Source organism: Ruditapes philippinarum, unplaced genomic scaffold, assembly GCF_026571515.1.
Source record: "Ruditapes philippinarum isolate M1 unplaced genomic scaffold, ASM2657151v2 ctg1903_1_1_1_1, whole genome shotgun sequence".
NCBI lineage: Eukaryota > Metazoa > Mollusca > Bivalvia > Venerida > Veneridae > Ruditapes > Ruditapes philippinarum.
Genome location: NW_026866018.1, coordinates 255,418 through 281,717, shown reverse-complemented (window position 1 = coordinate 281,717; position 26,300 = coordinate 255,418). Strand labels below are relative to the sequence as shown.

Below are 26,300 nucleotides of genomic sequence, written 5' to 3'. Positions count from 1 at the left end.
AGGGTTTATATAATCGTAAAATACAACAACTAGAAAACTATTCAACATGCAGATATGAGTTTTCAACTGAAAATTTCTTGACCATTTCCATTCTTATTAAAATGTCTTGAATATTCAAAGTTTTGACCGTAGGACAGGAAAATGCTGCGAAAATATAGAATCACTCATGTATCTGTAATATTTTCTATTTTGTGTACGTATACATACAGCTTGTAATTATACGGAGTTCTGAAGTAAATTAATAAGAAGAACACAGATGTGAATTAATCTAGTTTAATCTAAGAACTGGTAAATGTCGGGAATCGCCTGTTATATATATATGATATCATTACCAATATCGTCAGAGATTTAGCTCTATGATATCAAAGTTTATTTTTAGACCAGAACAACATGAGCAAAACACCAAATTTTCAGAGTTCCAAATAATAATTATTGGTATCAACTACTAAAACTGTCAAGAAGCAGGTGTAATAATATATTGATTCCATTTTTAAAGAGTGTTTATTAAATCAAATATGTACTGGCTGTCACTCCTGGGGTTCCGGGTTCGATCCTGGGTAACACCCTTGGGATTTTTCAGAGACACATTCCGTGTTTCCCACCTAACTAGAGGTGTACTTGTAAGAAATCCAGGTAATCCTCGCATGTATTGATCAGTGCTATACACTGGGCCTGCACTGGGCATGTAAAAGAATTACCAATGGGTCTATTCAATAAAAGTTATAGGGACAGGTTCCCGGATTCCCTTTAATCTCATAGCTATTTCTGAAGTGACTGTTCTAGAGTCATGTCTACGTCCCTGTGAAGGGTTTGACATTAATGGATGATAGGTAGATATACAGTCTTGATATGTATTGTAAATAAAATACTATATATAGTCAATATTCCTTAGAAGGGAGCATTTATCACATTTCAAAATACCTATTTCAGAAGCATGTTATTCCAATGCTTATAAGCATGTATAAGTTCTTTTAGAGATGTACTTGTGGTTTAAAGTATCTCTGCCGAGTAAAACTTTCGTAGATATACATGCAACTATGAAGATATTTATTGGTGTTCAACCTTCCAAGCATTATTTATTTACTGACGTAAACTTTTTATGTTTATGTGAATCACCAAATGTTTTATATATATTCCTTTAAGTTTCGTGTCTTGATATAACACTGTAGCTATACATCATAACAAATTAAAAAGATCTTTTGAGTTTATTTGAAATTCACGAGTATAAAATCATAGTGCAGAAAATCGAATAGTACTCTACAGCCTACCCAAAGTGCATTAAATCGAATAGTACTCTACAGCCTACCCAAAAAGGACCTTTCAAGTGACATTTATTTAAAGAAATCTCGCTATATTGTTTTATATTGTGCAAGAATTAAAAAGGGATTTCGAATTCCTTGAAAAATGTATGAATTAGTCAACATTTTTCTCTGTATATTTTAATTTTGAAAATACATTAACGATTTAGCATTAATTATTTAGTGGTAACTGACCTATTATACTCTTGAAACCAAAGTAAAAAAATCTTCGGCTTATTTCGCTTCATTCCGCTAGAAACCGTAAGAAGGAAAACGGGAATCGATAAATAGAAACCCGGAAATAAACGAACAAATGTTCGTGAAATATTCTCAATATAAAAGTAATTACTTAAAGAAATCTTAAATATGCTTTATTTAGATTATTATAAAGCAAATAAACATATAATATGCATATACGACAACATAATTTTAGCTTTTACAAAGAAACCTTATCTTATTGTCGAGTAAATTTGCTTGGTTTCAAGTACATGATAAAATACGCGCATTATCAAGTCACGTGACTGAAAATAGTGTTATGGAAGATCGGGCTTTAAAAATATAAGGAAATTTAATTGATCGATAACTAAAGTTGCGAAATGACTTGAGCAAAGACACCTTAGCAGACTTGTTACACTATACCAAGGTAACACGTTCGCGAAGTATCCATGTATTTGTCACCACAGTTTTTTCGTATTTTTGACTTAAATTTGCAGAGTATTGAGACTGGTTATAGTCCAGTACGGCCGCCATGCTGGATTTCCAATTAGGCCCGGACAATTCATATTGAAAATAAATTTTATGTACCATATTGACGTTCCCCAAAGTTTGTTTTGATTGAAATATTAGATTCTGTATTGCAGCCATTGTCTGTCAATGACCTCATTTTTCAAATCAGCAATTGGCATAAAAGGACCACCCTGAATTGGATACAGTGGCTGCACATTGACATTTCAATAAATATTTAAAAATCAGAAATTCATTCTACCATTTTATCAAAGTGATACAAAAATGTAGACAATTTTTTGGTCATTTGAGGTCACATCCTGTCTTTGCTTGTTTATGTTGTGTTCCTTTTTAACAAGGGTCAGGGACATATAGATCGGTATGCAGCTATGCTACAGTCCGTCTATTTGTTCTACACAACAAGATATTGTGCTATTTTGTGTCTGGGCAATATTTTGCCTGTAAAACCGAGATTTTGACCCAGAATGAAAAAATCTCAGAATCTAGCTTTGACAGCTTACTTACACCAAAACCCTTAACATATAGAGGGATAAGAATTAAGCTCTAAAAATAGAGCAATGCCAATGCAGACCTACAATCGTTGCAGGATATATAAGCTCGCCCTTGATTGGCTTGTAGGTAGTCAATTGCTGCCATCTTGTTTTACTTAACCAAAGGTGTTTACATACATATATATATATTTTTCAGCCGTTACCTATAATAATTTACATCTTCCTATTATTATGTATGCTTTTTTAATATTTTTGCAGTTACTCTTTCGTCACTTCTGTTTTACGTAACACCTAAAAATACAAAGGTAAAACAGAACATGGTTTCGGAAAATCTTGCGAAAAATATGAACTTTCGGGATAATTAATGGCTGATGCAGATTTGTAGTATCTAACGTCATTCCTCTCCATTGATAGTTAGCTCTGTGGCTTACACAAGGAATATTAAATTTCTCTGCTGTTTGTTTTCCAAGTGCTGTAAAAACCTCAGTTTACATTTAAGTGATAAAATATGATTAAACAAGATCAACAAGGAAAGCCGCATTCAATGAACCTGTAGTTTACATATTTATATAAGTGATAAGCCTGTCCATGCTCTACCTTGTGTCCTGTGTTTGTTTGGGGTGACCACCGGGGCTGCTTGCCACTGGTTCTTGTTACTGGGTCATTTGAGGATTACGTTCATTGAACGCTGCCTTTCCTTGTTGATCTTGTTTATCATATCTTTTGGGACTTTGACCCTGCACATAATTTTTAATCATGCCAAATATTTACTTCCTTGGTCAGGGATCCGCCAGAAAAATTCCAGTGCCAAATTGATGGCTTAATATACCAAGTTGGTCGGCACGTTTTCCCGCCTTTCATGCATAATTGTCAATACTAACTGTGCAGCTTAAATGTCTTTTTTTAATTAATTAAATGAGTTTATTGAATGTTTTCCAAGTGATTTAAAAACCTCAGTTTACATTCACCTTGTCGAGATAAGAATAAAGTTATACATTTTTCTTTTCATCCTACCACAAATTCTACATGTAAGTATTACTGGAACAGAGGAAAGTAATCTAAATGAGTGTTATAACCAGTAATTGCACCAATTGAGAATGCTGAAAGAGACTGACACCCGGTAGGATTCAAACACTAAACTCTTGATGTTGGGACAAATATTTGGCCCACACAAATATTTGGCCCAGAAACCAAGCTGATGTTCAGCCATTTTCAAAATTTTCTAAATTGTAGATAGAAAGCTAGTATGTGTTCACAGACCTGTTAATCTTTATTATTATAATTCAACCAGTTTGAAAAAAAATTCAGAATTGTCCAGGTTGATAATGGTTGTAACTGGATTGATCTTTAAAATTAGTGAAGTGGTCCACTTCTCTTGTAATTTGGAAGAGTCTGGGTTGTGTTTTACTGTTCTCAGTATACTGAAAAAACTTCTAATTGTAAGACTGGAAGATTTTTGGGCTGGCACTCTAGTGCCTGTCCCTAGCTGGCTTTCATTGATGGAAAATTTTGTATTGATATATTGATAGACAAATATTGACAATATATCAACTTTGACAGTAGATACAATGAAAAACATTTATATATGTGTTGTAAATTGGGATCATGGTGTTATGCATGCTGGTATTAATAATTAGACATAACAAATTACTACAAAGTAACAAAAAGTTTTTTTTTTTGTCACTGACATTTGAAAACAGAGTTTAAAGTTCAAGTTAGCCAAGAAAACTGAAAAAAGTGATTTCTTTTATTAGGCAAAATAGAGAGGTCTATTCAGTAACAGAAATGAATAATTTTAGCTTGTATCAATATTTGAAAGTGTGTATATCGATATTGTATCGGATGATGAATATCGATGATGTATCAATATTGCGATATTTAATGACACCCCTTCTAGTTATATTGGTTTTTCACATTCATGCGGTTTACTCTGTTGTCGCTACCAAGGTAACATGCCGGAAACGAAATGTCATACAAATTAACATACACATAGCAAGACTTAAGTTTCTATATAGGCCCTAAGGTCTTCCTCCATCAGTATAGCTGGAACATCTCCAGATGAGCTTTACAGGTATACTCTGTCCTATTCTAGGATTCCGAATAATAGGGGGGGGGGGGGGGGGGGGGGGGGGGGGGGTTATCGAAAAGTGAGAATAGTTACATTTGTTGATCTTTTTCCTTCTTTCTCTATGTAAAATTTTTCTCCCTTCTGAAAAAATATGGGGGAATTCTCAAAAAAATATGAGTGAATCACCCCATCCCACTTCCTAGAATAGACACTGTATATTATGTCAGTGTGACGTAAAACCCAATAAAACAAACAAACAAAACTATATGCCCTACTTTTATTATATTACTGGGTATATGTATTGATCTGTCCAAGTTACCATGTGTTTAGTGTCTAGCAAAAACGCATCAACTGGCTACCGGGTTATTCAAGTATCCCAGTATCAATACTTTGCTTTGTACCGTTGTTATTGATAGTAACAGATAGCCAGTCCATCTGAACTTCTGTACTTTGATTTTGGTTGGGTTTATTTTAAGTTGCACTGATACTGTAATGGTCATATGGCAGTACTCCCAGCTTTATTGGTGAAGGAAGATCTCAAGTACCCCTCCGTGCATTTCAGGCGTGAACTGACATCAGAGTAGAACAACCGATGCCCTACTACATATAGACTATCCCCATAAGCATGCTGGATAGCTTCCTCACTTGAAAGAATCAAAAGTCTCTAGCAGGATTTGAACCCATAGCGGTGTGGGGCAAGTGGTATGAAGTTAGAGACTTTAACCACAACTGATGCTTTAAGATACTTTGGATAGTCCTGTAACTTGAAGTAGTTGTAGTTAATTGTCACAGATTCAAGGTCAAGGTCACTGTTCTAAAAATAAAATCTGGTCAACAATTCTATCATTGATGGATGGATTTAAGAATTATTGTGCTTAAATGTGTTGGATATACTGAGGGTGTGCAGGGCGCAAGAAATAGGTCCCTACCTCAAAGGTCAAGGTCACACTTGTGGATTTATCAAAGTTTATTAAAAAAAGGAGACTGATGTTTGTGTCTGGTCAACAATTCTGTCATTCCTGAATGGATTTAAAATTCATTATGCAGAAATGTGTTGGACGTAATGACAACTTGTTGCAAACATGGGTCAGGTCTCTCCCTCAAAGGTTAAGGTCACACTTGCATTTCAACTTCATAATAAGAATTTTTATCATATTATGCTTTGATAATTGTGTCTGGTCAACAGTCCTGGATGTATCTTGAAATAATTTTGCATAAATGTGCAAGTCATGATGGTGATGTGCCGAGCATTGGGGTCAAGTATCCAGTTCAAAGGTCAAGGTCACATTTGTATGTCAAACTTGATGATTGTGAATAGATTGTTTTCTTTTGTATATAACTGTCATTCAAGGTTGGACTATGAAATAATTATGCATAAATATGCTTCTTTAAAACCAAAATGATAATTATGCAATGAGCAAAATTTAGTTCAGCGGCCCAGTTAAAACTTGAATATCAGAACTGACAGAAATCATGATACAACAGTGCATTGCCATGGCAATCAAATAAAAAAACTTAAAAAAATCTTCTTTTAAAAAACCCAAAGAACTAGAGCTTAGATATATAGAATGAAACCTCTTCAGGTGAGTGTCTACCAAGTTAAAAAAGCCTTGGGGTCAAAATTGTTCCCCCCCCCCCCCCCCCGGGGGGCTTCATTTATTTTCTCTATGTGTATAGAGTTATAACTTACAAAAATCTTTAAAAAAAAAACACACACACAAAGAGCTAGAGCTTAGATATTTAGCATTAAACATATTCTAATGAGTGTCTACGAAGTTTGTTCAAATAAAAGCCCTTGGATCAAAATTGGCCCCACCTCGGGAGTCATTGGTTTTCCTTACATGTACACATCTTTTGGAACTGTTGGTTTCTCATAGCAATAGCAACCAGTAATGTTTTTACACATGCACTTTTTAGCTCACCTGTCACAAAGTGACAGGGTGAGCTTTTGTGATCGCTTTTCGTCCGGCGTCCATCCGTCGTCCGTCCGTAAACTTTTACTTTAAATGACATCTCCTCATAAACCACTAAGCCAATTTCATCCAAACTTCACAGGAATGTTCCTTTGGTTGTCACCTTTAAAAATTGTTCAAAGAATTTAATTCCATGCAGAACTCTGGTTGCCATGGCAACCGAAAGAAAAAACTTTAAATATCTTCTTTTAAAAAACCATAAGAGCTAGAGCTTAGATATTTGGCATGAAACATCTTCTAGTGAGTGTCTACCAAGTTTGTTCAAATAAAAGCCCTGGGGTTAAAATTGGCCCCGCCCCGGGGGGGGGGTCATTGATTTTCCCTATATGCATCTAGTAAAATCTTAAAAAATCTTCTTTTAAAGAACCCAAAGAGCTAGAGCTAAGATATTTAGCATGAAACATGTTCTAATGGGTGTCTACCAAGTTTGTTCAAATAAAAGCCCTGGGGTCAAAATTGGCCCCGCCCCGGGAATCATTAATTTTCCCTATATGCATATAGTAAAAACTTAAAAAATCTTCTTTTAAAGAACTCAAAGAGCTATGGCTAAGATATTGAGCATCAAACATGTTTCTAATAGGTGTCTACCAAGTTTGTTCAAATAAAAAGCCCTGGGGTCAAAATTTGGCCCCGCCCCAGGGGGTCATTGATTTTCCCTATATGCATATAGTAAAAACTTAAAAAATCTTCTTTTAAAGAACCAAAAGAGAGTTAGAGCTAAGATATTTAGCATGGAAACATGTTCTAATAAGTGTCTACCAAGTTTGTTCAAATAAAAGCCCTGGGGTCAAAATTGGCCCTGCCCCGGGGGTCATTGATTTTCCCTATATGCATATAGTAAAAACTTAAAAAACCTTCTTTTAAAGAACTCAAAGAGCTATGGCTAAGATATTTAGCATCAAAACATGTTCTAATAGGAGCCTACCAAGTTTGTTCAAATAAAAAGCCCTGGGGTCAAAATTGGCACCGCCCGGGGGTCATTGATTTTCCTTTTATGTGTATAGCAAAAACTTAAAAATCTTCTTTGAAAAAACCCAAAATAGCAGAGTTTAGATATTAAGCATGAAACATCTTCTAGTAAGTGTCTACAAAGTTTGTTCAAATAAAAGCCCTGGGGTCAAAACTGGCCCGGCCCAGGGGTGTCATTGTTTTTAACTTTATGTGTATAGTAAAAACTTTAAAAAAATCTTCTTTTAAAAAGCCCACTGAGCTAGAGCTTAGATGTTTAGCATGAAACATCTTCTTATGGGTGTCTACCAAGTTTGTGCAAATAAAAGCCCTTGGGTTAAATTGGCCCTGCAACGTTGGGGGTGGGGGTTGGGGGGCCTATATACAGATGAGCGACCTCAGGGCCTCTTGTTCAGATTATGATATCAGTTTAAGATTTAGATTTTATATCTGCTTTTGTTAATAGTTTACAACTTTACTTGTTCCTTGTCATGGAGAGTTTTAGGGGAGCGATTTAGGGCCATCATGGCCCTCTTGTTTTTAAGAAAATAACATTTTTACTTTAAATTACTTGTAATAAGGAAACGCAGCTTCCCAATAATTACATGTAGTTTATTCATTCTTTTACTGTGTATTCAAATTAGACATATTTAGTAAGAATTTTTATAGATTTCAATAAATTTCTGTGGTTAAAATAGTTTTTACAAGGATAGGCATTGTAAGTATATCTTTTAATCAATTTGTGATGAGTTTATAGCTTGTAGGGACTTACAAGGTTTATAGTTTCATAAAAATACATGAATAGTTAAATATATATCTAGTCATCACTCAGTTCTAACATCCATGAATGGATTTTGAAATCACTAGGCATACTTCTGCAGTGTTTTTCCACTACTTTCAAAGTTATGTTCTATAAAATGTGACACAAATACTCTAATCCATAGAGAATTCACAATTTTTTCAACTCATTACATTTCAGCCAAGATGGTAGCAAGGAAAAGCTCTCGGGTGAAGAAAACCACCGTGGTGTACCAGGCACCGGAACAGGTTTCTAGATCTCCGAGGAACGCACCACATAAGACGGTTACCCCACGTCGTTCATTTAATCGTGACATTGAGCTGTATATGGAATGCGTTGACGACGAGCTCTCTCCAGCGCAACTTAAAGCAATTAAAGAAGCCCAGAAAGAACACGAAAAGGTAAAGTATTTAGAGCTGTCATTGATCACCAAATTAGGAAGGTTTTTTTTTGTAAATTTTAATTGTCACCCTTTCCTTGGAATCATTCAATATATATTTGAAGAAAATGCATATTAATATGTAGATATCTTAAAGCAAACAGAAAATGATGTATCAAATGATTTAAAAGAAAATCAAATTGACAATCCAAATACTTTAGGAAATTTTTTTAAAATATATCATTGCAGTACTATTGTTTAGTGTATATTATGATGGGCATAATGCCACTTTATGTTATGATAATGCTTTTATTTTCAGGCCAACGATTTGATCAAAGAAGTGCGTGCAGGGAACACATTGGTTCCCTCTTCACAACCAAATACGTTCACCATTGTACCACCGAAGCCATCACCTGCTCCTCCCAAGCCCCCTCCTGCTCCAAAAGTTCAAGCGTCAGCATTTTCATCAGCGCCCATCCAGTTGGACGCCAGCGCACAGAGGGGCCTACCCCCACCTAGACCAGCTCAATTCCTCAGTAAACAATTACAGGAGATAAAAAAATCAACAGGTATGAGTAGGGGTGTGGATCGTCGGATAAGTGACGATCCGATCCGAACCACGATTCAGCACTTACGATTCACAAATCGAACCACAGATCTATTGTTATCAAGACACCCATAAAAACATGATTGTACATTAGTTATAAAAACGTGTTTAAAAAAAACAACAACAATACTAAACATTGAACGTATAAAATATAACTATGTTTATTTTTTATTCTTTGAATAAGTATTTTTGTTTTGTTTTTGAAACCAATTACTTCCTAGCTCAGCATCATAGTACATGGTCTTTAACCGGCAAATTCATACTTCATATAATCTATAATCAAATCATATTTTTCTCGATTTTAATTGTGAGAAACAGTGAATGTATATAAAAAAAATTAGATCGCGATCCACGATCTCTGGGATTACGAATATTCAAAATCGATTTTTTACTTTGATTCGTGATTATCGGAGTACTCGGATACTCGCCCCAGCCCTAGGTATGAGCATATAAACATTATTTAACCCCACAACATGGTCACTCTCTTTCCATTTTCGTTGCTGATACTATTTAGTTTAAGCAGACGCGAGTGTAGCATCTGAACAACAAACTGTGATTGTATCTAATGATAAAATCAACGATTTGGATATATTATTTCGATTCTAACACAACATTTACAAACAAATGCTGCCGTACCCGATGTGAAGATAATTTGTGCCTGATTTGTTTCCGTACTTATTTTCAGCATGTCACATTTTTAGTGGTTATGTCACATATCTAATGGGTACATCACATGTCTGCAGGGCTTCCACTAAGTTCCAAAATTTGGAAATCAGTGACAACAATATCTTTAAATTTGGAAGTCACACTATATAGATAAAGAAGAATAAGAATGACATTTTGGAGGTCACAAGCCAAATTTAAGGAGTAACTGACTCCCAGACTTCCATTAACGGAAGCCCTGTGTCTAAATATAGAACGTCAACAGTGATTTTATTGTATAATAACACACACTTTCTGTCCTATGTTCAATAGGGAAAATGCGGGTCATGTTAGAACAATAGGTAATACACAGGAATAGCTAGCTAATGTACAAATATTGATACCATATATTAGTTCCTTTGATAGTATACAGGAAGTTCGATTGCACAGCAATAAGTAATTTACAAAAATTCATTGACTTTGATTTCTGAGATTAAACTTGAATAATCATAAGAATATTCACTTTTCTGAATTGTCACATTAGTGGGATGTTTCTACTAGGTTCTTTTATTTTCATATTTGTTCTCTGACAGTATTTATGAACATTTAAGGATTGAAAAGAAATAAAGAGATTCATTGTAAGTATTTCTGAAATCATTTATTATCTGTTTTATTACAGGTGCCAAAATTTCTCCAGAAGTCATTTTAATCTCAGACTCGACAGCTTCTTCGGGTACGGGTAAAGTGACATCCGTCAATGTTCCGCTGGCACATATTTCTGGGACCCCACTTCCAGTGCAGCAAATGAACAGCCTGCTCGCACCACAGGGCTCTGGTGTCACCTCCCAGCAAGTGTACAAGTTTGTCAGCCTTCCCTCCAATATGCCAGCTAACATCTTAACCAATCAATGGACGCTTAAACCAGTACTTGCTGGAGTGGTATGTACTTATTATATTCCAGCAGATACTAAGGGCACTGAACAATACTTACAAACTATGTTGCATACTTTGAGGAATTGCAGTTTAATATCTTTAAACTTATAAACCATGTCGCATACTTTGAGAAATTGCAGCAATATCTTTTAAGCAAAACTAACAAATGATTACATGTCAGGTTTATACATTTCACACCAATTACCCATAATAAGTCCTTACAGACTCAAAAAAGGGGCATAAATGGGTCATTCGGGGTCAAAATAAGTTCACACTGCCCTAATACACATGTAACTTGTAAGCACTTTAGATGGTACATTTTCAGTCCAGATATCCTGAAATTGGTCAGGAATGTTGTTTTGTTGATTGCTTCCTCGAGGCCCTTTTGTCATCTGGTCACAGAGCCCAAATATGTAAAAACATGGTTAATACTATTCAGGTAGCATTTTTTAGTCCAAATATCCTGGATATTTGTCAGGAAGGTTGTTTAGATGATGTCAAGCTCAATATTTAGTATTATATCTCAATAACTATTAAAGATATTTATTTAAAACTTCACATATGCATTTAGGGTCATAATTGTAGGTCACTGACAAAGATCCATAATTCTATCTTGCATTTAGGCTGATTTTTCTCCCCTTTTTCAAATTAGAAATTCATGGTAAAGTTTTGCTTGTAAGCTGTTATCTCTATAATTACTGAAGGGTTTGTGCCTTTTTTGGGACAATTATATGCATTCATAATAATAAAGCAGTGATTTACTTGATAAAACATCTTAATAACAAGCCTTTGTACCTTTTCTGTCAATTTTATGTATTCATAGGTAATTAGTATTATTATACTCAATAAAACACCCTTGTGACATTACCTTCCGAATAGTCAAGCCAATACTGTATAATTAGACTGTCTCTAAGGCCTATAACATGAATTTATAAAAAAAAATTAGCCCTTTTGTGAACTTAGAAAATTTAACATTATCAAAGCTCTAAATTTTACGTTATCAAGGCTCTTTTACTATCAAGCACTTAGAATAGTCCAGCGTGCTGTCCTACCGACAGCTCTTGTTTTTTTGAAACTTGATTCATCTGGGGTAGCAAACTAGGCCACCGAGCCCAAATATGGAAAAAACCTTTACACTTTATATGTAACATTGTCAGCCCATATATCCTAGAAATGTGTCGGCAAGGTTGTTAATAGAAATGTATGGGGTCAAATAGGGTCAAAATCTAGGTGACACAGCCCAAAATTTAATATGGAAATTAGAGCGAGAAACTTTGTTTATATTTGCACCATTTCATATGCAGATATGAATGCTTATTGTTATGATATCAGTTTAAGGCATTCTATCTGCTTTTCATTTATATTTAACACTTAATTTTTCCTTGTCATTAAGACCATATATAATTAAAAAGACCATAAAAAAGTCCTTTAAAGTCATTAACTTGAGTTACTTGAAAGTCATTGACTTTGGTTACTCTTTTTAAAAAGTGCTTGAAAAGTTGTCCACTTTGTCCGGAAATGTGGTTGAAAGCAGAGTGCATGGTAAAAAATTGATTGTTTTCAACAAATGAGCCAATTCTGTAATAAAATCAATGAAAATGTTTCCTCATGGTTACATGCTTAGCCATATTGAAAAATACCACACAATTATCAGTAGTCGATATAAAGTCCTCTGTGTTTGTATCATTATAACTGTTGTTGATAGCATTGGTAACAAGTGATATATGTATATGTGCATCAAAAAGTGCTTGAAAAGTGGTAAAACATGCTCTAAAAGCGCATAAAGAGTGCTTCAATTTCATGAAGCCTGCATCAGGAATTTCATTTATTTCCATCAAGATTTTACTAAAGGAACAGCTTGGTTTTCAAATTTTCCTCCACATTTTGAAATGCTATCTCAATACTTGATTTAACATTTTTCTACCTATATTGTAATAAAGTTTCAGTTAAGTGTTTTTGTTATTGTAAAAATTTGAATAATGGTCTTTATGTGTATAGTTTTTATATTCATTGCCATGTGGTCTTTATGCAAAGAGTTTTTCATGTTCAATGCCATGAGGTCTTTATGTGAAGAGTTTTATATTCATTGCCATGTGGTCTTTATTTAAAGAGTGTTTCATGTTCGTTGCCATGTGGTCTTTATGTGAAGAGTTTTATATTCATTGCCATGTGGTCTTTATGTAAAGAGTTTTATATTCATTGCCATGTGGTCTTTATGTGAAGAGTTTTATATTCATTGCCACGTGGTCTTTATGCAAAGAGTTTTTCATGTTCTATGCCATGAGGTCTTTATGTGAAGAGTTTTATATTCATTGCCATGTGGTCTTTATGTAAAGAGTGTTTCATGTTCATTGCCATGTGGTCTTTATGTGAAGTTTTATATTCATTGCCATGAGGTCTTTATGTAAAGAGTTTTATATTCATTGCCACATGGTCTTTATGCAAAGAGTTTTTCATGTTCTATACCATGAGGTCTTTATGTGAAGAGTTTTATATTCATTGCCACATGGTCTTTATGCAAAGAGTTTTTCATGTTCTATGCCATGAGGTCTTTATGTGAAGAGTTTTATATTCATTGCCATGTGGTCTTTATGTAAAGAGTGTTTCATGTTCATTGCCATGTGGTCTTTATGTGAAGTTTTATATTCATTGCCATGTGGTCTTTATGTAAAGAGTGTTTCATGTTCATTGCCATGTAGTCTTTATGTGAAGAGTTTTATATTCATTGCCATGAGGTCTTTATGTAAAGAGTGTTTCATGTTCATTGCCATGTGGTCTTTATGTGAAGTTTTATATTCATTGCCATGTGGTCTTTATGCAATGAGTTTTATGTTCATTGCCATGAGGTCTTTATGTAAAGAGTGTTTCATGTTCATTGCCATGAGGTCTTTATGTGAAGAGTTTTATATTCATTGCCATGTGGTCTTTATGTAAAGAGTGTTTCATGTTCATTGCCATGTGGTCTTTATGTGAAGTTTTATATTCATTGCCATGTGGTCTTTATGCAATGAGTTTTATGTTCATTGCCATGAGGTCTTTATGTAAAGAGTGTTTCATGTTCATTGCCATGTGGTCTTTATGTGAAGAGTTTTTATATTCATTGCCATGCCGTCTTTATGTGAAGAGTTTTATATTCATTGCCATGTGGTCTTTATGTAAAGAGTTTTATATTCATTGCCACGTGGTCTTTATGCAAAGAGTTTTTAACCAGGTTTTCCGAAGGAAAAAACTGGTTATTAGATTGAGGTATGTCGGCGGGCGGGCGGGCGGATGGGCGGACGGGCGGGCGTAAACAATTTCTTCTGTGCGCAACTCCTCCTACATTTCTCAACGGATTTTGACCAAACTTTCACAGAAGCTTTGTCATCAAGTGCCCTGGCGCATATTGTCGGGGTTTTGCGATTAGATAATATTTGACCTAATTATGGCCCTTTGTTTTTTTTTCCTTATATAAAATATATAGTGAACAATTTCTTCTGTGCGCAACTCCTCCTACATTTCTCAACGGATTTTGACCTAACTTTCTCAGAAGCTTTGTCATCAAGTGCCCTGTCACATATTGCCAGGGTTTTGCAATTGGTATATATTTGACCTAATTATGGCCCTTTGTTTTTTTTCCTTATATAGAATATATAGAGAACAATTTCTTCTGTGCACAACTCCTCCTACATTTCTCAATGGATTTTGACCAAACTTTCTTAGAAGCTTTGTTATCAAGTGCCTGGCACATATTGTCAGGGTTTTGTGATTGGATAATATTTGACTGAATTATGGCCCTTTGTATATTTTTTCCTTATACAGAATATATAGAGAACAATTTCTTCTGTGCTCAACTCCTCCTACATTTCTCAACGGATTTTGACCAAACTTTCTTAGAAGCTTTGTTATCAAGTGCCTGGCACATATTGTCGGGGTTTTGTGATTGGATAATATTTGACCGAATTATGGCCCTTTGTATATTTTTTTCCTTATACAGAATATATAGTGAACAATTTTTACAGTGCGCAACTTCTCCTACATTTCTCAATGGATTTTGACCAAACTTTCACAGAAGCTTTGTCATCAAGTGCCCTGGCGCTCACTAAATTCCCATGTTTCTTCCAAGACATCATTCAAGTATTTTTTTAAATTGTGAACATACTTTTCTTGATATCGCACAAAACACCACACGCCAATATTGTTGACGAAAGAAAATGACAAGAGACGCAAAAATGCAAAAATAAAGCAAAAATAAAGTACTGTTTACCTTTCTAAAATATTTGGGGAAAAAAGGCGAATAGACAACATAAAATTTCTCAATCATTTTTGTTTGAGGAATATTAAAAAAGCCATAATTCCTCCTAAAAGTTCAATTAAAAACAAATGCCCCTTCATGACAAAGCTTCTGTGAAATATTTTGCTGAAAACCTGGTTGCATCGCATTGCGATGTTCCTTGTTCATGTTCTATGCCATGAGGTCTTTATGTGAAGAGTTTTATATTCATTGCCATGTGGTCTTTATGTAAAGAGTGTTTCATGTTCATTGCCATGTGGTCTTTATGTGAAGTTTTATATTCATTGCCATGTGGTCTTTATGTGAAGAGTTTTTCATGTTCATTGCCATGTGGTCTTTATGTAAAGAGTTTTATATTCATTGCCATGTGGTCTTTATGCAAAGAGTTTTTCATGTTCAATGCCATGAGGTCTTCATGTGAAGAGTTTTATATTCATTGCCATGTGGTCTTTATGTAAAGAGTGTTTCATGTTCATTGCCATGTAGTCTTTATGTGAAGAGTTTTATATTCATTGCCATGAGGTCTTTATGTGAAGAGTTTTATATTCATTGCCATGTGGTCTTTATGTAAAGAGTGTTTCATGTTCATTGCCATGTGGTCTTTATGTGAAGAGTTTTTATATTCATTGCCATGCCGTCTTTATGTGAAGATTTATTCATATTTATTTCTATTTATTACCAGGCCCAACAACAGATGACATTGGTCTCCCCAACTTCACGTGCCATCACAAATGTTGCACAAATAGCAGCAGCCAAGCTGAGTCAAGACCAAATGCCTGCACCAAGATCCACAGGTGACTTGTTTTATATAATCACTGTATAAATTATGTTCCTGAGTAAGGGCTTGGGGAGGAGGTTATCTTATGTTATGACAGAAAGACTAGGGGCCCTCACCGCTGTGGGTTCGAATCCCGACAGGTACTTTGGATTCTTTCATGTGAGGAAGCTATCCAGCTAGCTAACTGAACGTTGGTGGTTCTACTCAGGTGCCAGTTTATGCCTGAAATAATGCACGAAAGGGCACCCGAGGTCTTCCTCCACCAGTAAAGCTGGAACATCGCCATATGACCTATACTGTGTCAACTGCACAACACTTTGGTTGTATTTACACTTAGAACTTTGTCTGTGACATAACTCTTACACTACAAGAGGTATACCTTCCTGTGTCCAAAACCTATTCGGAGAGCATCACCCGGTTCAACCGGCTCTTGTTGACCCATTTTAGGTGAAATATTCAAAGAATAAGGAGAGCTATTGTACTTGGTGCTGGCCTGGTGTCAGCTTCACACTTTGGTGAAGATTTTGCATGTAAGATGGTATCTACAAAAGTACTAAAGTGAAAAGGTTGAAACTTCACACACTTAGTTGGGAGAATTATAAGAGGTCACTGACAATGGCCCATAACTCATGCATGGATTTTGACAGAACTATCGCCTATTTATCGCCCTTTTTAAACTATGAAAAGTCTACATTATCTTCTGTCTTGTTTTACTATCAAGCACTGAGAATAGTTGAACATGCTGTCCCACTAACAGCTCTTGTCTTATTCAATAATTATCAATTATTGATTACTAATCGAATTGATAAATTAGTAGTTGTTGTTCAAATCCAATGTAAAATATCTTTGTGAAATGAGAGATGTCAGATGACAGTATAGTTTAACTATCTTTATGATGTAATCATGACTGCTTTAAAGGCCCATTATGCCTCAGAAATGCTTTTATTTTTATTTCACCGAAAGCTTTTTAGTTTCCAAAAAGTTACTCATAGGCAAATTACCTGATCCAATTTTGCCTCTGTTGCTTATTGAGAATTAGTACGGCAATAGTGATTTATATTTTTAGCTCGACTATTCGATAAGAATAAGTAGAGCTATTGCAGTCACCCGAGCGTCGGCGTCGGCATCGGCGTCGGCGTAACCACTTATGTTAAAGTTTTTGTAATAGTTCAAATATTTTCAAAGTCCATTGACATATGGCTTTGAAACTTTGCACACTTGTTCACCATCATGACCCCAACCTGTAGACAGGAGGAGGTAACTCTATCAAGCATTTTGACAGAATTATGCCCCTTTTTCGACTAAGAATTTACGTTAAAGTTTTTGTAATAGTTCAAATATTTTCAAAGTCCATTGACATATGGCTTTGAAACTATGCACACTTGTTCAACATCATGACCCCAACCTGTAAACAGGAGGAGGTAACTCTATCAAGCATTTTGACAGACTTATGCCCCTTTTTAGAATTTATGTTTAAGTTTTTGTAATAGTTCAAATATTTTCAAAGTCCATTGACATATGGCTTTGAAACTTTACACACTTGTTCACCATCATGACCCCAACCTGTAAACAGGAGGAGGTAACTGTATCAAGCATTTTTTTTACTATCAAGCACTAAGAATAGTCGAGTGTTGCTGTCCTACTGACAGCTCTTGTTTATGGAAGTCAATATACTACTTTGTTTACATTCTGTTACTTTAATGGCAGATAATTTTACATTCGTCGCTACTTTAAACAGTGGTAAGCATTTTACCATGCTTTTAAATGTTATAAAACTCATGTTTGCCCTTTGAAAAAAATGAAAAAATATTCATTTTCAAAGGCATGATGTACTTTTGATATTGTGCCATGTCCAAATATTGTAAAGTTTGTTAGATCAGCTCTCTAGGTAGAGCATCTTATTAGTAAACCAGGGGTCAATGGTTGATCCTTTTGCGTGACAAAATTTCTTCATTATAAGTATTTTTGATTATTGTGTTTTATAGTCATTTGTCTCTTATCCCTAATTTATAAGTCCTGTGGGATATAGTAATTGGTCACTTGTGGAGAAAGTGGTTATTACTTGTTAGCTATCCAGGAAAGTCATTTAGGAAGATCAAAGGCTGAGATATGGTCAAAACTTTTATAATTCAATGTAAAAAGAAATCAGGAAAACAGTGGTAATGAAAAAAAACTTAAAAAGTTAATTTTCTGTTTATCAGGTGATCATTCCATTTATAGATAAGAATGTTTTTTTTTCTCAAAATAATATTGATCTCAATTCATTTTAAGATATTAAAGAATGTTGTTTTAAAACAATATTTATGCAATAGTTCTCTTAAACTTGTATTAAAGAGGTGTTCAATAATGAATATATTTGTAGTGGTTGATTACTGATTTTTGACAGGTTGAATTTGTCATGTAATTTCTTTGAAACTGTTTCTTTCCAAACCAGCTCAAATTCAAGCAAATAATGCTTCTATGAAAAGCACCATAGAAATGTAAAATTATGCAGTATTATCTGAAAAAGATAAAATGTTCAAAATGTTCTAGCACCAAAATTTCAGTTTGGAAAGTTATGGGTTATTGCAAACAAAGGAAAAAAACAGTCTATGATGAGTTTTAACTTAGCTTAACTTTGAAGCTGATCTTACCAAAAAAAAGTTGAAGTTTAAGTTGATCGATACTTGAATATTTGTTAGACTAACAATCACTATTGTGAAAAATCCAATCTGCACAAAGATTTTGTCCCTGTCAATGTGCACAAAGATTTCCCCTTGTCAATCTGTCTTGCTGTCACACTGTCTTTCCATAAACAGAACACCCCAAATCCCCTTCCCCCAAAAAACATGAACAACAACAACAAAAAAACCCAGTCCAAATGTCAAAGCTGCAGAATATTGGGGAATACCTCTTCTAAGGATACATTTTTAGTTTTTTTACTTTTTTAGCAAGGACATTTACTGTTTGTCATGGAAAATTTTTATCAGTTTTGCATTCATTATTGTCCAGCCAAAGCAGTTTTAAATTAAGGATATTTAAAAGTTATTTGAGCCGCGTCACGACAAAACCAACATAATGGGTTTGCGGCACCAGCCTGCGCATCCACGCAGTCTGATCAGGATCCATACTGTTCGCTATCAGTTTCTCGTCTTGTAATATGGTTGGCAAGTGAACTGCATAGATCCTGATCAGACTGCGTTGATGCGCAGGCTGGTCTGGATCCATGCTGGTTGCAAACCCATTATGTTGGTTTTGTTGTGACGCGGCTCATTTGTGTAAGATTTAATGTGACAAACAGCTGTTAATAATACAAAACCAAATCACGTCTCAAAAGTATTGTTAAAGTCCATGATAATTATGTCAGGCCTTTTTGACAGGATGGTGAAGTAGCCCAACCCTGTAATTTTGGATAAGATTTATATGGTATATTTCTGAAAAGGGGAAGAAAAAAAGCTTGATGTGGATTCTTTTTTTTTTTTGAAAATTGTATGATTTTAAAGAGTATTACTTTGGGGAAGGTACCCTTGAATGACCCCTGTTGAAACCCTTTCTGCTCAGTTGCTTTCTTTGATTAAAAGTTAAAGATTAATTAGCTCATGTTTATATAGTAATTATAGGATAGCGTGTTGTAAATGTATGTTCCAGACATAATAAATATCCATATATTTAGGGCTGAGAAGAATTGTGCAAGGAGATTATAGTCTGTTTTACATACACTCTTCATTTTGTAACAAAAAAAGTGGTAAAAAAGGGGGTTTGAAAAAAAAACACTAGAAGAGGGGACATTCTTTTCAGCCCTCAAATTATTGGGTAAAAAATTGATTTTTTTTTTTGAATTTTCTGTATTAGATCATATTTGGAATATGTGTATGTAATCTCACTGTGCACAATTCTTCTCGTTACAGGGGAGGAGTTTAATAAAGCGATTGGAGGTTATTTACTACAAGGGCAGGGCAGTCCTCAAGGCAGCACTCTGATACACAACACTTACCTCAGTAGCCCTGAAGGAAGTAATTCCAAGAACAATTCTCATTTGCTCACAGATACATGTCGACATGAAAAGACAATACAATTTAAGAAGCGTAGGAGAAAGTTTTGTGTCATTTCTAAAGCATATTCATGGAAAGTTGGAACACATTGTTTAAGAATTTCAAAATTGCTGGGTGTATGCAAAGCAAAGCAACTTTATGGTAACCCTCAGGTTTCATTGGATAGTATGTACTCGAAATTCAAATGCTGGTTCAGAAAAAGAAAAATTAAAGCAAAAGGAAAAAAATCCAAGAAATCATCCCAAAGCTCAAGAAAAATAGATGGGAATGATTTGGAATCAAGCTGTGCTCTTGAAATACGTAAAAATATTCTGACAATCAACTGTGATAAACTAAGTCATTCTGGTCAAGAATCAGGAGAATTCACACATATAACAAAAGGTAGAAACAATTTAAATGATGAATCATTCAATGAGGGACAAACACCTAAAACTTGTGATAATTTTGTTAAAACTGGTTGCATTGCTAGACAGAACAGTGCATATGGGGAGGAATTAAAAATTGACAATGTATGTCAAGATCTGTATGGAAAGACTGGTGAATTTATGAACAGTTGCAAATCTGTTGTGGAAAAAGATGATGACTGTTTTAGTACTGCCCCAGTGACAAGAAACTTGCAATTTTGCCAAGAGGACAAGTTCGAATTTGAGTTTCCATGTTTAAAGTATTTGGAAGAACAAACTGTTCCAAGAATAAAGATAAGTGCCTCCAAAACTAAGTGCAATGAAGTGTCTAAGGATGTAAAGAAATGTTCACAATATAAAGCAAATAGGAAGCTGGCCTCTGAACCTTTGACTGGTGACAATTGTGATTTTATGACATATAATTGTCAGGATAATAATTGCAAGGATAATTTTACAGGAATTTCTGATTTGAACGTCGAGGTAGTCAGAACTCCATTGGCTGAATTGAGTAATGCTAATAATATTGGGCATAACAAAGCTCTTTGGGAAATACCAATCCATGAATTAAAAATTAGAAGAAATCATGATAAAAATAATTCTAAATTCTTCAATGACACTGCAGAAATAAGAAGATCAGATAAAGAAAACCTGAGTGAATTAACAAAAGTGAAATGTACAAAGTCTAACAAAGAGAAAATTAAAGGGAAAGGAAAAGCGAAGTCGTTCCATAGGCTCTATGAAACTCTGTTAGAGAATTACATACCAAGACAGTTTGGAATTGTCAATATGGTTTACGAAAGTGCTAGATTCATGACCTGTGATACAGACAACCTTACTATGAGGACATCAGATGATTGTCCAACAGTTTCTGATGGCCAGCTAAGTGATATAACAAACATTGCTTGTGGTAACCTTAGAGATACTGAATTAGTTGGTGTGCAAGGCAATAATGGAAATCCCAATTCAAATGAAACAAGGGAAAGTAATGAGTCAGATCTGCAAGTTCAAAGATGTTTGAACAGACTTGTTGATCAAGTTGTCATGAAGGACAAGAAGCAAACAGAAGGTATCAATCTGGAAAATGTTGAACAATGTAACAAGAATAAAACTAAAACAAAAGACTGTTTTGATAAAGTTAGAAAAGTTGACATTCCAGAAAGTACTAACAGTTTATCAACTTGTACTCCTTTGCCTGATTGGTCTACTGAAAAATTACCATTGAGTGAAGACTTTGACATCCGTATTTCAGCTTTAGGTAGTGACAATTATGATGGAGGCCTTTCATTGTCAAGTGAACAACTGCAGATTAATTCTGATGATGGATGTTCAAAATCAAATGTGGTAGTTTGCAGTGATAGTGATAATGAACTTACTCAAAATGATGAAATAGGTAATGATTCAGACATTATAAAGAGAAAATGGTATGAAAATATTACTGTTACAGATGAACTGTACATTTTATTGCTTTGTAATCAGTTTGGTTTCACTAAAATTTCAAAAGATCTTCAGGTACCTAAAACAGAGTTATTGAAATTAAGACGATCTTTAAGAAAATCTAAACACTTGCATAGCAAGGTTTCATCTCTGAATGTTGATATTACTGATCCAATGAAACACAACTTTCATGGAGATGCATCTTGGAAGCTAGGAAAAGATTTAAGTTCTGGTGAAGATTCTGTATTAAAAAAGTGCTATCCATGTCTGTATGAAACAGCTCGAACTTTGTTCAAGAAAAGATCGGAAGACATTGAGGAGTTAAGCAAACAGGAATGTAATGAGACTGAACTTGATGCTGCCAGTCAAGTAACAGTTAATGATAATGTGAGGACTAATGTAGAACATGATGGTGATGCTGACAATGTGTCTACTTTATGTTTTGAAAAACCTCCATTTGAAGGTAAAGGACAATCATACCTTAAAGAAAAAGTTAGTACTGAAAACAAATATAGAAATAGCAGAGAACAAGTTCATAATAACACGGTAGAAAAGTTGTTAAATACTCATAATGTAGTGGGAAATAATAGCGCAGAAATTGATTCAGATAGTGAATCTGGGGATTTGGTAATAGACTTAGATGGTTTTGAAGGTAAAGATTTTGAAGATGAAAATAGAATGCACAGGAAAGATAGGACTGAGTTTTCAGGCACTGACGGGAAACACTGTGACGTAAAAGTAACAGGCTTAATAGAATCTGATACGCAAAATGATAAAGATAGTAAAAAAGAAAGTGAACATTCATGCTGCTCAGAAAACTGTTCAAAAAGAGAAGAAAGTAAAAAGTGTGATGGATGTGCTGTTCTGATGCACAGTGATGAAGAAGATAGTAACAGATCACAATTAGAAAATGAGACACTAGGTATTGGATGTGAAAGGAATGGAAAGAGCGATGAGGCAGATGTTTTAGAGTATATTAATGATGATCACTGTTATAGAAAAGTATTAAATGAAACTGCTGATACCTGCAATTTAAACAGAACTCTATCAGTTGAACCAGAAGTCATACAGATTGAAGATGATGATATTACAGATGATTCTGTACATGTACCTTTAAATGATTGCCTTACATATCCAGATGGTGCATTTCAGTTATTTGATGGAAAAATTCTCTCAGTTTTTCGTGCAGTTTCTAAAGCTAAACTTGATGAAATCTCAAGGCATCTTGCAAAATTTGGTTTGAAGTCGACTGCTTTGAGATATAAAATGCCAGAGGAGCATATACAGATCCTACAATATCACACTTTGTCATGCACTAAAAGTAAAAAAGTCAATACAATTCTGCAGCTGAAAGATGGAATACCAAATAGCTATGAATCTTCAAATCATGTAAATGAATTAACAAGTAAGATTTTCCCTGAGGTGATTTCGTTTGACAACACCAGTTCATTTGTAAGACATCCTGTTTCAAGTAATGAGATGCCAATAAGAAAAGATAGTGCCAAAAGATTAAAAAACTATTTGAGAGAAAGGTCTATGAGAGAAATGAACTCAATATATCATAACATACCTATAGACTTACCACAAGGCCATACACTTGTAGTTGAAAGTTACCAAAAAAGTGTAAAATTTGATTGCCAAGGAAAACCAGCAACAAACTTGGATACTAGGTATAAGCAAAGCTGTGAAGTTTCTAGAGAACAAACAAAAGTTTGTCCTAAAGACACAGACAACCCTGTCTTTACAAAACATTTTTTAGAGAATTTCACTCAAAACCGTTTATATTCAGCTTTATCTAAAACTCCTAGTAAAGAAAAGATTATGGAAAACCAGGCAGCTTTTGAGCTGATAGACACTCAAAATACTATTAAAACATACAAGTGTAATGGAAAGGATAAGCATAGATACTCACCAGAGCTTCAAAGACAGTTGTTGCTTCTTGCCAGCTCTGTTGGGTTAAAAGCTGTTTCAGAATATTTCAGTATTTCATATGAAACAATGAAACGTTGGAAAGAGAATCTTCGAAAAGCTTTAGAGAAATACACAAAGAGTGATATTGATAAAGATCTTACAAAGCAAAAGCCTGTGATAGAGCATAAAAAGAGGAGGATGAAACTCTCTAGAAATTTGAAGATAAAAATATGCCATTTGTGTTATTCAGAAGGGATTCAAGAAGTATGTGAGCAATACAACATTAGCAGGAATGTGATAAGAAGATGGATGAATGAACTGAAGTTTGAAACTCTACAAAGCTATGAGTTGACTAGTAAAGAGTTGGTTGAGTTGGTTGATTATGGTGAATTCAAGTGCTCACTTTCTAACATAGGGACGTCTAACAACAATGTTTCAAACAAAAAATTGTGCACTGAAGAAAGCATAGACAATGGTGAACAACTGTTGTCATTGAGTCAGAATAAAAAGGGAAAGATCATTAATAGAGAAGGTAAAGAAAGTTCTTGTGTTAAAGTGACAAAGGAAATAGGAGGGGATCAGAGCTTTCAGGTGACATACCCAAATAATATGGAAGTTATCCTTGATATTGGAGATAATGATTCAAACTCGAAGGAGGAGAGTATAATAGAAGATGTTGAAAGTGATGGAGAAGACAACGCTATTGTTGAGACAGAAACAAGTTTGAAAACTACTATGATAAGCAACACAAATGGAAACAGTAACAAAAAAGAGAATGTAAAAGATGATATTTTGAAGGATGATTTTATTGATCAGAATTCTTCATTTATGGAAGCAGTGAGCAAGGAATTACTGTCAAATGATAGTGAAAATGAAGATGTTGTTGAGATTGTGTCATGGGATGTGAGAAATGAACATGACATTGATGGCATCTGTAAAGAACAATCAAATTTGCCAAAAAATGATAAAGCAAATAAAGAGGTTGGTGTATTTCTGGAAAATGGTAATGCCATAAAACTCTGTAAGCAGCAAGGCTTTAGTCTGGAGGAAACAAACACCATTGGTATGGTTACTGCTGTCAAAGAGAATACAAGTAAAGCTTTTTCAGATAAAAAACTACTAGATAAAAGCTCATCATTGCATAGAAATGATGCCGACAAAGATAAAAAATTTAACACGGAGTCATCTATTGCTGATAAGAATAATGATACACCAAATGTCACAGTGGAAAAAAACCATAATAAATCAAGCTGTGAACAGGTGAAGCAAAGTACATGTAGTGAAGTTTCAAATGATCAGAATAAAGATCCTGATAATCATGATTCCACTTTAGATTGCAATGTTCAATTCTCACATGCTAATAAGATTTTGAATAGCTGCTCTGAAGTTATGACTGAACAATCAAAAGATTATGATGTAGATGTTTTGAAAATCAACTTGGATGGCTATGATAATGGTGAAATAATTGCAGGAAAAGATAGGAACAGTTCTTGTCTTCAAGAACCCCAGTTGCAAATTACCTGTCCTGTAGATATAAAAGATGAACCATTTGATGAAGAATTTGATCGCATTGAATATGGAGAAAATGCTAAAAAGAAGGTGATAGACACTAAAAGGGCTGAGAACACTCGGAAAGATTATAATCATGATAGAGCAAATACATCTGGGATTGATTTTAAATGTGATGATTTTGCAAATAGGGATACAACTGACAAAGGAGCTAAAGGTACAGACTTTATAGAAAGTGAAATTAATAAACTCGGAACAGGAGATGGGGATTCTAGCAAATCTGAAGGATACACTTTTCAGACCAATTCTGGCAATAGCAGCACTAGATCAGAAGGTGCAGGACAATCTACTGCTCCTGGAAATGCATCTAATATTGATTTGAATATAAATAGTTTGTCTACTGAAAATGTTCAGATTGTTGGTACACAGGATTTAATTCCTGGTCAAGAATATATTCTTGTAGATCCAAGAATGTTTAACTCTGTATCAAATTCCTTGCAAAGTCTCACACCACCCACTTTAATCAGACCTCGTTTGAACACTGTTAATTCTGGAAGGCAAAGGGTACAAGTTAGTGGTTTGGTTCCCTCTGTACTTAAGGCTGGTGAAAAACCAACGCCAGTTCATATAGTTGAAAATAGAAGTTTACAGATAGGCACACCAGCAAGTACACCTGTTGGTTCTATTAGTCCACTTCAGGGTAACATGCCACGACCTAGCCTAACTTTATTTGGTCAGCAGAACCGGTCAAGTGTTTCACCTAATGTAAGAAAAGGAAGTAATACAGTAAGGAGCTTACTTACAGGAATGCAGGCATCAACAAGAGTAGTTAGTAGCAATGTTACCCATATGAACTATGTATCAGACCAAAGCCTTAAAAATAGTGAAAGAAAACCCCTTCAACCTGTTTTGAAATTTGGGAAAATTGTGGTTTTTTCCCCCCAAAACTTAAGTAAAAATTTCCATTTAAACCCCAAAGGGTAATTTGTCATACAGGGACCCCAAATTTTCCCAGGACAGGGCCCCAAATCCAACCCCCCCCAATTTCCCTTTGGGGCCAAGAATTTTTCCAGATCAA

General features: G+C 34.7%; 1 protein-coding gene across 1 annotated transcript; it reads left to right on the top strand.

Annotated features, from left to right (window-relative positions):
• Positions 1 to 1,785: 1,785 nt before the first annotated feature.
• LOC132731012 (uncharacterized) lies at positions 1,786 to 26,206 on the top strand. The gene is made up of 6 exons (XM_060717110.1): positions 1,786 to 1,941; positions 8,502 to 8,722; positions 9,020 to 9,269; positions 10,629 to 10,888; positions 15,838 to 15,949; positions 19,821 to 26,206. The coding sequence occupies exons 2-6, from the start codon at positions 8,507 to 8,509 to the stop codon at positions 26,204 to 26,206; spliced, it is 7,224 nt and encodes a 2,407-aa protein (XP_060573093.1). The 5' UTR covers positions 1,786 to 1,941; positions 8,502 to 8,506.
• Positions 26,207 to 26,300: the final 94 nt, after the last annotated feature.